Raw genomic sequence first — 12,984 nt, 5'->3', positions numbered from 1 at the left:
TAATTCACTAAAGTGAATAAATGATCTTTGTTATAGGTTATCACATGGAGCTAGTGTTTTGTGTATTTATTATAATAAATTAATATGGTTTAGAGCCTTTAGAAATGAATTAACCTTAATTAACAATATAATTATATTGATTGCACATGAATTAAATTATTTGTTACTATATTTATGAATTGCAAACTTAAAAATTATAAATATGACAATTTATTACATTTTTTTGTAGGATCTACCGATTCTACCATCCGATCCTACAAATCAAAAAACAATCCTAGGTAGGATCCCGATTTTAAAATCCTTGGGGTTGACATCATCCGCGTGCAACCGAGATGAGCTGCCTAAAGGACATAGGTTGAGGTCACACAGGGTCTGAGATGAGGTCTATCCGAGGTCATTAGGGATCCTGGATTTCGGGCCTCATCTTGACCTCATAACTGACGCGGTGATTTAACCTCGGGTTGGGAGAAATCCAAGATGGCCATCCTCAAATGACTTAATGGATTTTTATATTAAAATATTCGATTTGACTCGACCCGTTTACACTTCTAACTTTCATTACTTGTATCAGTAGTTAACTGAAAAATGTATTAACTACCTTCTTGCTGAAGATTCGACTTTGTTTATATCATTGATCTCGGTAATTGACTGCGACCGCTCTTTTGTCACAGAAACACAAATCAAGGTGCTTAATTTATTTGTGCTTATTGCAAGTGACATATTCCAATAATCGTGTCACCTTTAACTTGATCACTGCTCCGACGAACTAAGCACAGATATCAACAATTGTCGGCCATGAAATATGTATGCACAAATATAAATAAACATACAAACACAAATACATATACTTTGTTTATATAGAAAATCAAGGTCTTGTTTTGATTGCAATTTTCTGGAGTTTGTATAGAAAAATATACTGTTCACTGCTCCGACGAACTAAGCATAGATGTCGACATTTGTTGGCCATGAAATATGCATGCACAAATATAAATGACACACAAACACAAATACATATACTTTGTTTATACAGAAAATCAAGGTCCTATTTTGATTGCAATTTTTTGGAGTTTGTGTAGAAAAATATACTGTAACTATTTGATATATATGAGATAAAAAGATGATTGGAAAATGTATTCATCAAAAATATAGAAATTTTTTGATGAAAAATGACTTTCCTCGCCCAGAAAGAAAAAACGAACTACACCAAAGGGTACGTTTTAGACATTTTAGTTTCTTTTGACATCTTCAGAAAGTGATTCTTGTAAAAATTGTTCAAATACTTAAATGGTCACTTTAGATTGAAAGTTTCGAGGAGCAAAAGCACTTCTAGGATTATTTGGCAATTGAATTTTTTATTGAAAGCAAAGAATAACCTAAAGAAAAATGACAAAAAGAATGAAACATATCAATACAATTTCTTTTTCATTTTTTTGCCTTGTTTTTGCATTGGAATCTCAAAACAACTTTTACTTTACTGACTTGTTTGAGTCGGTGGTGGTTCAGTTTCCTCCGATTTTTCCTTTGACCTCTTTAGATGCCCCCTTCCCCTAGTATAAAGTACGAGTCGGTGTAGGATAAAATTTGTTATACCCTAAAAAATGAAAGCTAGTATGATTGATAGCCCAATTAAGCCCTGATATAGAACTCAAAATTTTCCTATTCGGGGTACACTTAAGCATTGGCTCAAAAAAATCCAATCCAGTTTTCCTAAAGGCTGAAGGCTTCTTGGTCTCTACTTGTGTCTCATCTTAGACAAGCTACGTTCACCAAGCCCACAATCACACCCAAAGTCCAAGGGATATTGCAACTGAAAAATTCCCCCGACATTGAACCGCTTTTGAAATTGGTGGGCAATCATTAAATTTTTAATCATTCTCGCAAAACCAATGAAGAAAGTCCAGGAAAATTGTAGGACAATTGAAAGGAAAAAAGACAGGCCACTGAGTTCAAACTAGAAAACAAACGTCAGTCATTGTTGAGTTTGGTCAGATAATAAATAGAGCGGTATTAACCCAATTAATCATAGTATTGAGAACCAATTTTTTTTTTTTTAATATCTGAAACGATAAAATGCTCAAACTGTTGGAAATCAAGATTGATTAGAAGAATGATTAAGTAAATTGAACACAGAATCACACAATCAATTCCATCTTAAACAAGAGAATCAACTCCTAAGTCGTTCAAGAAATGGCTCCTCTTGTGGATACAAAGCATCGCAGAACATGTTTGTGGGCAGGACTGATCAACTAAAATCATGCATGCTCAACTGAACTTTTACCAGGAGCTTCTTATGGTAACCAAGTGTAGATTAAAAGAAAAGAGTCACTTTAAACGGCTGTTTTCATAAATAATTCTCCATCTATAATGGCAATAGGTAGAACATTACAATTTTAGAGCCCATTTAGATTACTATTTTCTAAAACTTTTGTAAAAAAAAAATAAAAAGTATTATAACGATTTGATATATGTAAAACAAAAGATTGATTGTAAAATAAGTTCACGTAAAACATAAAATTTTTTGAGGAAAATGGATTGTCTCAGGAAAATAGCTGGCTTGCACATAGGAGCATAGGTCTAGCTTAGAATTTCATAAATATTGACGAATTTGTGGATGCTAGTGTAGAAGAAAAGGGGAGCTATTTTGGGCACCAAACTTAAAAATGTTGTTCTTTTAGGCTCACCAACCAAAAAGAAACACAAAATGTGTAGCTTCGATACTCGTACGTACGCTAAATTGACAGGAAAATGCTTTGACAGACTTATTATTTTGCTGAAAATCACGAACTCCTTTCAGTGACATCCGATAAAATTGGAACAATATCGAGAAGACTAGCATGGCCATGACACAAACAAATCGAGAAATGATCCAAATTATTGTGTTAAAAAAAAAAAAAGGTTAGAGAGAAAGAGAGGGTCACCAAGTTAAAGTGAGATGCTTAGATAATTGAAGCACTTTAATAAGGCAACAAATTGTTTAAATCTCGTTATTTAATTTGGTAAATTAATTTCGCAGCATTGCGGGAGGTCCAAAATGTATGTATCATAATATGGAATGCATCTATAAAACGTTACTCCTGCAAATATTGGTTCTTTGTAGACACTTATATATATATATATATATATATATATATATATATATATATATATATATTCAATTTGATTAAACTAACACATTGAAAAAAAATTCGACAGGAGAAGACTTTGTAACTCAAACAAAACATCATTGTTCATGCTCTTATTCATCAGATATGCCAACGTAAGTTTAGTCACATGAATAACATGTACCTTGTATGTCATATCCAGGTTCATTGGAGGAGTTATTGATAATCTTTTCTTGTTACCATATCTGTATAAATATGTGAATTTTTATTGTGTATAATGAGACCATATAGCTGTTACGATTCTATCTTGAATCTCAGTTTTATTATCTAAGCTGTCCTTCGATGGAACAACTGACATAGTAAATTGTCAAGATACACCTAGCTAGCCAGAATAGCTTGGACTGGAGATACAATTTGAAAATCATTCATACTCAACTAAATCTTTTCCTGGTTAAAGCATAAAACTCATTATTATTATTGTTTTTTTTAGGTTTTGTGGCTGCTTTCATGTATGTCGAAACGTTCAAAAACTACAAGAAGCCAAGGTCGACCTTAAGCAAGCTTCTAGCATGTTTTTGGCTGAGATAATCGCGTAAATTAACACGCGCCATTCTTAATCGCTTACCTAAAAAGAAAAAGAAAAGGATTAGGATCCTTAATTGATTACTTTTTATATTTTGGTGGGATTTTTGTTTGTATGATACCATGTAATAAAGGAAAAAAATATACCTATTTTGCAAAGACGGAATCAAGGGGAGGCCACGCGCTCTCATGCCCTAAAAAATTAGTTTTTTCTTTTACAAAAATTGAAAGTACCTGAAAATATCCTCAATGCATTAAGACTTTTGTAATCACAAGCTTTACAGAATCTCATATTTCACAAATGTATATAAAGTTCATCCTCTCGAGTGAAATGTAGTGCAAAAGTCAGTAGATAGAATGGACTAGTATCATGGCAGCAATAAATGGCCATAACATACTTACCGTAATCTTAAGATCGCCTGAGTCTCCAATACAATGTGTTCAAATTGAAAAAATCTTTAGTATTAATTCTGACACCTGAAATATCTGTATATATAGCAATCACAATTTGGAACTAGAAACAATACAAAAAATATTTCAAAATACCATATTCTTCCCTTTGTTTGCATCTTTAGTTTCTTTAGCCATGACTAGGAAGAAGGTAAAACTGGCTTTCATCACTAATGATTCGGCAAGAAAAGCAACATTCAAGAAAAGGAAGAAGGGTCTGATGAAGAAGGTGGGTGAACTCAGCACCCTTTGTGGTATTGATGCCTGTGCTATTATATATAGTCCATACGAATCTCAGCCTGAGGTTTGGCCAAATACCATGGGAGTTCAACGTGTAATTTCCCAGTTCAAGAGAATGCCTGAAATGGAGCAAAGCAAGAAGATGGTGAATCAAGAGAGCTTCATCAGGCAAAGGATAGCCAAGGCAAACGAACAACTCAAGAAACAGCACAAGGATAATCGAGAGAAGGAGATGACTGAGGTGATGTACCAGTGCTTGACTGGAAAAGGGATGCAGAACATGTCCATGCCAGATTTGAATGATCTGGGGTGGCTGATTGATCAGAATCTGAAGGAGATTTACAAAAGAATTGATTCCCTCAAGAAAATGGCTCCTCACCATCAGCAAATTTCACAGCCTCAGGCAGCAACAGCGCCCCCGCCGCCAGCACAACCACCAGCACATCCACCTGTGACTCTGGCTGCTAATGACATGCTAGCTGGAGGAGTACAAGTACAGGAGCAGAAGCCATCGGTGGATCTGACCATGGATGCAGCAGTTCACAGGCCTCAATGGTTCACGGATTGGATGAATAATCCTGCAGGTGAAAACATGGGTTTTGGTCATGGGGATGAGATGATGATGCAATTTCATGACAATCATAATCCTATGTGGTCCAGTGCCTTCTTTCCCTGAAAGATTATCTTTCTCCTGTTTGCCGCGGGGGTGTCATCTCCGGTTGGTGGTTCATTGTCGTCCTTAATTTGTGTTTTTGCTAATTCAATCAATTTTGAGCTGTGTATATTCGTATATTTCTAGTAATATGGTTTTATTTCGTCAAATCGTTTGCCAAGAACTCTGTCCTGATGCCCAAACATGCTAGTCTTGCATCTTACTTTTCAGCCAATCACATCTCAACAACAAGATGCATTTTATATCTTGTTGATGACACAGACTATGATGCCAAAGAATGCAGCAAAAACATCCGAAGATTTATATTTAAAAAAAAAAATCAGCTTGAAGCAATTGTTGTATGTGTGAGTTTTTCAATTGGTGAAGAAGATCGCAGAATGAAAACAAGTACACTATATATTGTTATGAATTCAGATATCGTGGCGTTGATGAAAATCTTTAATTATATTTCACCCAAAAGCAATTGTTACACCTAGACAATAATTTCCTCCAAACGAATAAGAAAAAGAAAATATAAAGCTTTCTCCATCACTGAAATCTAAAATGTGTAAAAATCCTTTTTTGCTACTAAACTTTCAAATCTTATATATTTGGTCACTCGATTTTTTTTTTTTTTTGTTTCAAATCACTTGCACAACTCACAAAAGTAGTATTTTACCACTCTGTCAGTTTTTTTTTTTGCCATTAAATTTATGTTTTCCTATTATTCTTAGGTTTATTCATATAAATTCAAGAAATCTATTATACTAGTATTTACTTATCATTTTTTTCTTCTCCTTCTTCTTCTATTCCTTTTCTTTCGAGTTGTATTGCAACCAGTTCTCCAATTTTTCTCCTCCTTTACATACATGCATGCTAGCATATTAGCGCGCGCGCACACACACACACGCACACTATATACGTGTGTGTGTGTGTTATAATGAAAATTTAATGCTACAAATACCCTTAAACCTAACAGAATATAGTATATCTAACAATAACTAAATGAAATCAACGATAGATAATCTGAAACGAAACATTGTTTAGTAATAAAAAAATATGGGACTCAAATACTATTCAAGTTACTTGCCGTTGGTGTGGTATAAGTATAACATGCACCATAATTCGCCGTCGCCAGTCTTTGATGCCTTGCCATTTATTTTACGCCTAATCTTTAGTTGGATTAGTTATACCAAACTTCTTATAATAGTATCACCTTATATACCCTGGGCATTCATTGGGTTAAAATTGCATAGAGTTGTAAAATATACACCGTACCGCATGGAAATCAAGAATTCCAAGAGATAACGAGGAATATATGGCTTCATTCAATTATATGCAATGGAGATAGACGAGAATCATGAGAAAATGAGATACGATGATATGTTGAAGCATGTGAATAAACGTCTGAAGACAAAAGGAGCTCCATGATCACATTGAAAAAATATACAAGCAGAACCTCAATACAAGTCAAAAGTTATGATGCTGGTCATTACAAATACTGGTTGATGGCATGTCTGTATATGCCGCCAATGTTGCTTGTTCTTCCTATGAAGCAAACAATGAACTTGAATGCCAATAAGACGAATCATATGGCCTAACTCTTATCTGTTTAGTCTTTAAGTGGATAGAGCAAGACATAAGAAAGTATCTCTTTTTCATTTCTTATTTTTTCTTTTACGTGATTGCTTTCTTGAAATAAGTTACTATTTCGTCAATGGCAAGTACGGATGGTGGGAGAGGAACAGGAATAATTGTTAATGCAACTGTTTCGAAACAGTGTAAGGGTTCTTGAACAAATTGTAACTCATTACAAACTACTTGTATAGTTTTGTAACAAAGATATTATAGTTAACCATTACTGATCATATAAAGCTGTACATGTTAATCGAATCAAAAGTTATGTAATATTCTCTCATCTGTACATTTGAATTTTTGCCTTACTAATAAAATTTGGGCCACGAACCTCCTTGCAAGGTTGTAAGTGACAACCACGTGTCCTTGTTCCAGTTGTATGGATACATGCAAATTCAACGTTAGCTTCTCCTGCTTAGCTCTTGTCGGATTACTGCAACTTTAACCAATTCTGAATTTCGAATCCTTTGCATTTAGAACCAGCGGTCCGATGGGTCAGTGGCCACCAGAGAGGGACTTAAGTCCTCCTTCCTTGGACTGTTGGTGAGAGTTCAAACCTCACCAGCAGTCAAAAAATATCTAAGAGTTGTGCCATAACATTCTCTTGGTCTAGTTGGGTCTGTATACCCACTAGCCACTACAACAGCCTCCTTAGACTCCCCCTCCCCCTAGATTAGGATAGAGTAGATTATACAAATGTATCGTTGCTGACAAAAAAAAAAATCCTTTGTATTTAGGCATCCCAATGTCTAGGTGTCTGTCACAATTAAGATTCAATTAACAAATTTACACTTCAGATGACAAGTAATTGTAAAAGGTAAAATGGTGAATAAATATATCTGAAGCATCTTGCAATGTTAAAGAAAGTATGATATACGTGTGTACTTTAAGGGAAAGATAAGGGACTCTTAAGCACAACTCACAAGAAGACAAGCGAACTTTTTTTTTTTTGCCCTTTTCTTCTGGGACAGATCAAGATGTGTTTGCAATGATTTGAGAGGGTTTGCAAGCTATTTGGACACAAGATGATAAGAGGATTAACCCAATGTTAAAAGGGATAAAGTATTTATTTGCCATATTTGTTTCTCCTCATTTTGATTTTAAGAATCGATCCAGTCATAATTAGAAAATTATTTTATGTGAGTTCACACTAGCTAGGCCCAAGATGCTATATGTAGGTAGTATCTAAAGCAAGAGAATGAGGACCAAATTGAGGTTATTATCCAATTTCAGAAGGAACGCAACATTATGCATGTTCCACTTATGATTTTGGATGGCTAAGCCCCTTTGCTGAATTGCAACACATTCTTGTCCGGCAACGAAAAATGGTGTGTACTTTGTAGTGAATCTTGCAAGTGCATGACAAAAACCAGGAAAAAATCGATATAAAGTCCAAAAGAAAGTGAGAAAGGTATGAACCCATTGTAATATAAGTATAGTGGAATAGAAAGGTTCGGTGGCCTAAGGAAACTTCTTCAAGACAGCACGCATGATTGAACCATTGTGAAAGGCACTGAAAAGAAAGAAGTATATATTGCAATTAGATGGCTATCCTTGAATGCAGGTTACAGCTGTATCAGAAAAGGAGAATGAAAACCAATGCACGAGTATCTTGTAGCCTGCAACTATTCAGAGACTACTTCCTCTTTTGTAAACATGTGTACCCATTACTCACAATCTGGATTCCATGTTGGCCATTCTAACAGTGGTGTCTAATTGTGCAAGAATTGGTTAGATTTGTGAGTTTTCTTGTGTCAAATTAAGAGCAATGTTTTTAAACTCGGACCGGAGAGTAAACCGAAAAATCTTTCGGTTCATGGTTCGATCGGTTCAACCAGTTCAACTTTCTTTCAAAGATTTAATAATTTTTTATTCATTTTATTATTAAAAATTTTGAATAAAACTAAAATATTTATTTTAGAAAATAAATACTTAATAAAAATCGGTTGAATCTCCCGATTTTTACCGGAATTTACCGGTTCAACCGGTTCTTGACCGATTTTGGCCGATTCAATTAATTCCTTGGCTTTGTAATTGAATCGAACCGAAGACATGACCGGTTCGCGGTTCAATCGATCAAACCGGTTGATCCGGTCCGATTTTCAAAACATTGATTAAGAGTTGCTTCTATCCGTCCATTTATTCAGCAATAAATTGCCAAACCCTTTTGTCAAACACCAAAATACAATGAAAAATAATTTGGAGGCATAGATTGTAAACTACCTAATGTTATCTATGTTAACCATGTATTGTGTTTTTCAAATGAAATTACCCTCACATAGATTGCTTCATTGGACACCTTATTGATTGTACTTTTTTTTTTTTTTTTCTGTAAATCAAGTTGGGAGGCAGGTGACTTTGCCTAGGATCCCCCTCCATTATGTCTCTATTATCTGCAAATGACCAATGAGGTGAATGATCTAGGGAGGATAAAGGAGAGGAGAAGAAGGGAGAATCCCAAGATATTACTAGAGGTATCATGAGCTTGAGCGGGCTAATTAATATACATAATTCTCTGGTGGTTGTATTTCACTTTCCTGAAGAATCATTGGTGGTCCTGTTTTTTCACAGTGGGCGTTGGCGGCTACCCGAGTAGCCATAAAACCATTGGTCAGAAATGATTGAAGTTTAATACTTTAACAATATTAACTTGAAGAAAGGCAGCATGAAAGCCAAAAAAGACATGAATGCAAGCTGCCCGGCCCTGATACAACAATTAACATCTGAGCATCTTCTTCCTACTTCAACCAGTATCTGGGCTTCTGGGGTTCATTTTACCAAAGGAGGGGAAATACCAACAGTAATTGATAAACTAAAGGAGGACTATGGGCAATGATATTTTCCAAGATTCTCCCTAAGCCCAATGAGGGAGCGAATAAGTACAATAAATAGTCACTTTACTAGGAATTATATGGCAAATGCATGTTCTGTTGTCTGCTGTAAAATTATCGAAGAAAGTAATTTTGTACTTCCATAAGATTCTATTAAGTTGATCAATCATTTTCAGAAATCCAAATTCAACTTTTGCAATTTAACCACATATAATTATGGAAAAAATATTTAATAGAATCATGGTGTATACTTTCATGCAGGTGATCTTTCTTCCCTCCATTTTCTCTGCTTAATAACTAGCTTCTATTCATCATTCATCATCTGAGGCGATTTAAGATCTTGAAGGATAAGAAGGAAGGGAAAGAACGACAATGGAAAATTTTAAGGATGAATCCTGGAATAAACATCAGAAGCTTGAAGTAGAACTTTCAGACAACGATGGGTAGGATGTTACCAATAATGTTAGCAGAAGCAATACACACCCTTCTTCATGGGATTTTCAAGGATTCCAAGACCAAGGGGCACGCAAACCTATAATATTCTTTAACTGAGAGAAAACTGGATTCTGATAATCTCATGGCCAAGAAAAGGCGGTCCGTACCATGCATTATTGCTTCAGTCTCTGAAATCAGACTCATCAGTCGACATGTTTATTCTTCTCCCATGCATACTCAAGAATTATCACTGTAATTTTGAATCACATCTTTCAAAATTATGCATATAAGGGCAGAAACTTCCAAGTATTTTTTGCATATTTCAGTCGAAATTTCCAAGGATTGGTAAAGATCAATATCAGCCGACTATGAATTGGTCGTTGCGCTTGAAGTTGATGGAGTGATATAGAGGGAAACAGCCATTGTTAAGCATTTTGCTAGTACACTTGATAGATAAAATTAAGCTTCAAATGCCCAACAAAGGATAATTATTGCCAATCTGAAGTTAATAAAGAGAAGAGATCAAAGCTTGAATACAAACAAATGGATTTTCACATTATTCGTTAAGTAATTTGCAGGTTGATCACAAGCTAGAGAACAAAACTAAAACCTACAAACAAAAATATAAAATAAAGCAACATGATGGGATCTTATGGAACTCATAACGAATGTAGTCAAGAACAGCTGATCATCAAAGCATTTGAGCTTTGGTTAGTTGGCAACTTCGACGCTTTTCCACCTTTCTGTTCTTGAATTAATGAAAGCAGAAGCTTTCCTATCAATTCCAGGCTCAGCTACCCATCGACCTCTATCTTCATCACTAGGCCACACTTTATAAGCCTTCATGTAGTCATCCTTCATGTCATCTGCCCTCCTAGACTTGGTTTTGAACATGCTGAAAAAGGAAAAGGAAGAAGAGGAACCTGAAGACTTCTTTTGCTTGCCGCCTCCCATGGCTGCTTAGGAAGTTTCTTTTGGTTTTGGAGGATTGGGGTTTTAGAGGGAATTGATATTTTGATCAAGCTTGTATCTTGATTTGGGATGCCTTGGTATTCCAATAGCCATGCAGGGATGTTGAATTTATACTCGGTTGGTGAGGTGATCCAAGGGTGGATAATGAAGAATGAATCAAGGCCGTTGATCTGATTGACGGTCCTCATGGATGGAAATTATGAAATGAAAGTTATACTGCTGGTAAAAATTGAGCAAAGAATTTGCATTGTGGACCGCTGGTTTGAAAGTTGACAAAAGCATTGTTGAACCAACTACGAAGATGCACAGGTAGGTAGCTACCGAATTTACTTGCTTCTTATGATATGCACTATCTTAATTCTCACAGCAATTGGGATGAAATTATTGACGGCCCTTAATTCCTTTGGTATTTAACAAGACATAATACTTAGTCATGATTCCATTTTTAAGATTGGTAATGAAGGCATGAATTGATGTCCATGCTCAAAATTGACTTCCCAAGTCGTCTACGTTTGCGATTCCTTTTCAGATTTTTCCTCCACCTTCGTTTAAAAAGAAAAACATGCCCAAGTCATGTGTTTCAGCAAGTGAAAGAAATTTTTTTTTTTTTTTTGTTATCATTACTTCTATAGAATCTATACGTTTCCCAAGGTTTGAAATCACTATATTGTAGGCAAGAAGATGAAAATATAGCACCGTTTATTTGGAAAAAAGCAACACTTTGGGTTAAATACCTAAAGGTATCTAAATGATTAAATCTAAGCACTTTCTGTAACAGTCCACTTCCTTTAAGTTGTAAATTATCATATTAGGTACTTGATGGTTGTTACTGTGTCAGGCAAATAATATACCAAGGGTTGATGGCCTAACGTTCAACATTCACAAGAAATAGAACAACAATATTGAATAAAAAAAAAAATATGTGAGTGATCAAGGAATCTTCAATATTTCCTGACAAGAAGGTAAAAGGAAGGCTAACAGATTCTGACCAGTTTTTTTTTGAAAAAAAAAAATCAGAGATAAGGTAGATTTAAGTACCCTCTTCATCACTTAAATATGGCTATGTCTTTTCCAGTAGTTTCTCTTAATCTGGATCTCTAACATTTAAGATACGTTTGAAGTGACTTAATTTCGAACGTGGAAAATCTCTAGAATGGCTTTCTTATCCAAATCCTGTACGAGGTTACTATCAAACTCCAGTTACTTAGTTATTGAGCAGAGTGATGATTAATTTAGTTTTACTGAATGAGACAGATCGATTCCAGTTGCAGGTGTTGACATGCCATACGCTACTTAATCTAATCTTTTGGAGACAGAAATGCAAAGCAATCTTAGAGATTCGTCTGATTCTTGTTTTACAACCAGGTACCTAATTTACCAGCTAGCTACAACGGGCTGTAACTTGACAAATCAAATAGAATAGCAATGATATGGGCTTAGCCGGAAGAGAAGATTATGTAGGACTGTATAGAAACACCATAACACTAAATATTGGTGAACGAAAAAGTGTAAAGCTACAAAGTTGTATAATGAATGATTAATTGGACCCTGAGCTTACAGTTCTATTGTCATTTAGCTTTTCAGAAGGCTTTTACATCAAATGATTTGGTTTAAACTCTTTATGAACTCATTTTCCTTGAGGGTTCTGGAAAGTAGAAGTCGTTATGTATGAAGGTGCTTAATTTGTGTGTGTGAAATCAAATCAGAGCACGAGCTAAAACGAATAAAACCAACTTATTTCGTTCAAAAAACTGAAGAGGGCTGCATATCTAGCAATTTCCTGTATAATTTATTACAACTAGTAGATATTTGCCCCATTGTGTGTTCTGCAACAAGCTTGAGTGGATGAACAGTGATTTTGATGTGCAAAAGTGAAAAGAAAGCTACTGGAGGAGAATATATCATAAAAAAGTAATTTGATAGCCACTCGATCGAGAGTGAAGAGAAAAGATCGTCAAAGAATCCTTGGAAGTGCTCTTTTAGAATGTTTGAATACATGCATTGGCTTCTACGCCTTAAACTAAGAAACAAGGGTAATGAGTACATAATTTGGCTTTTGGGGAAACTTTTTATGAAAAGAAAAAAA

At 35.1% G+C, this 12,984-nt stretch overlaps 1 protein-coding gene and 1 pseudogene across 1 annotated transcript; both read left to right on the top strand.

Moving 5' to 3' along the window:
* Nucleotides 1-2,784: 2,784 nt before the first annotated feature.
* On the top strand, nt 2,785-2,876 carry LOC113728332 (U6 spliceosomal RNA; annotated as a pseudogene).
* A 1,160-nt stretch (nt 2,877-4,036) lies between these two features.
* LOC113723769 (agamous-like MADS-box protein AGL80) lies at nt 4,037-5,154 on the top strand. The gene has a single exon (XM_027246745.2). The coding sequence runs from the start codon at nt 4,270-4,272 to the stop codon at nt 5,047-5,049; it is 780 nt and encodes a 259-aa protein (XP_027102546.1). The 5' UTR covers nt 4,037-4,269; the 3' UTR covers nt 5,050-5,154.
* Nucleotides 5,155-12,984: the final 7,830 nt, after the last annotated feature.

The sequence above is a fragment of the Coffea arabica genome, chromosome 2c, assembly GCF_036785885.1.
Source record: "Coffea arabica cultivar ET-39 chromosome 2c, Coffea Arabica ET-39 HiFi, whole genome shotgun sequence".
Lineage (NCBI taxonomy): Eukaryota > Viridiplantae > Streptophyta > Magnoliopsida > Gentianales > Rubiaceae > Coffea > Coffea arabica.
The sequence above is the reverse complement of the archived record's forward strand: the minus strand, read 5'-3'. Positions and strand labels throughout refer to the sequence as shown.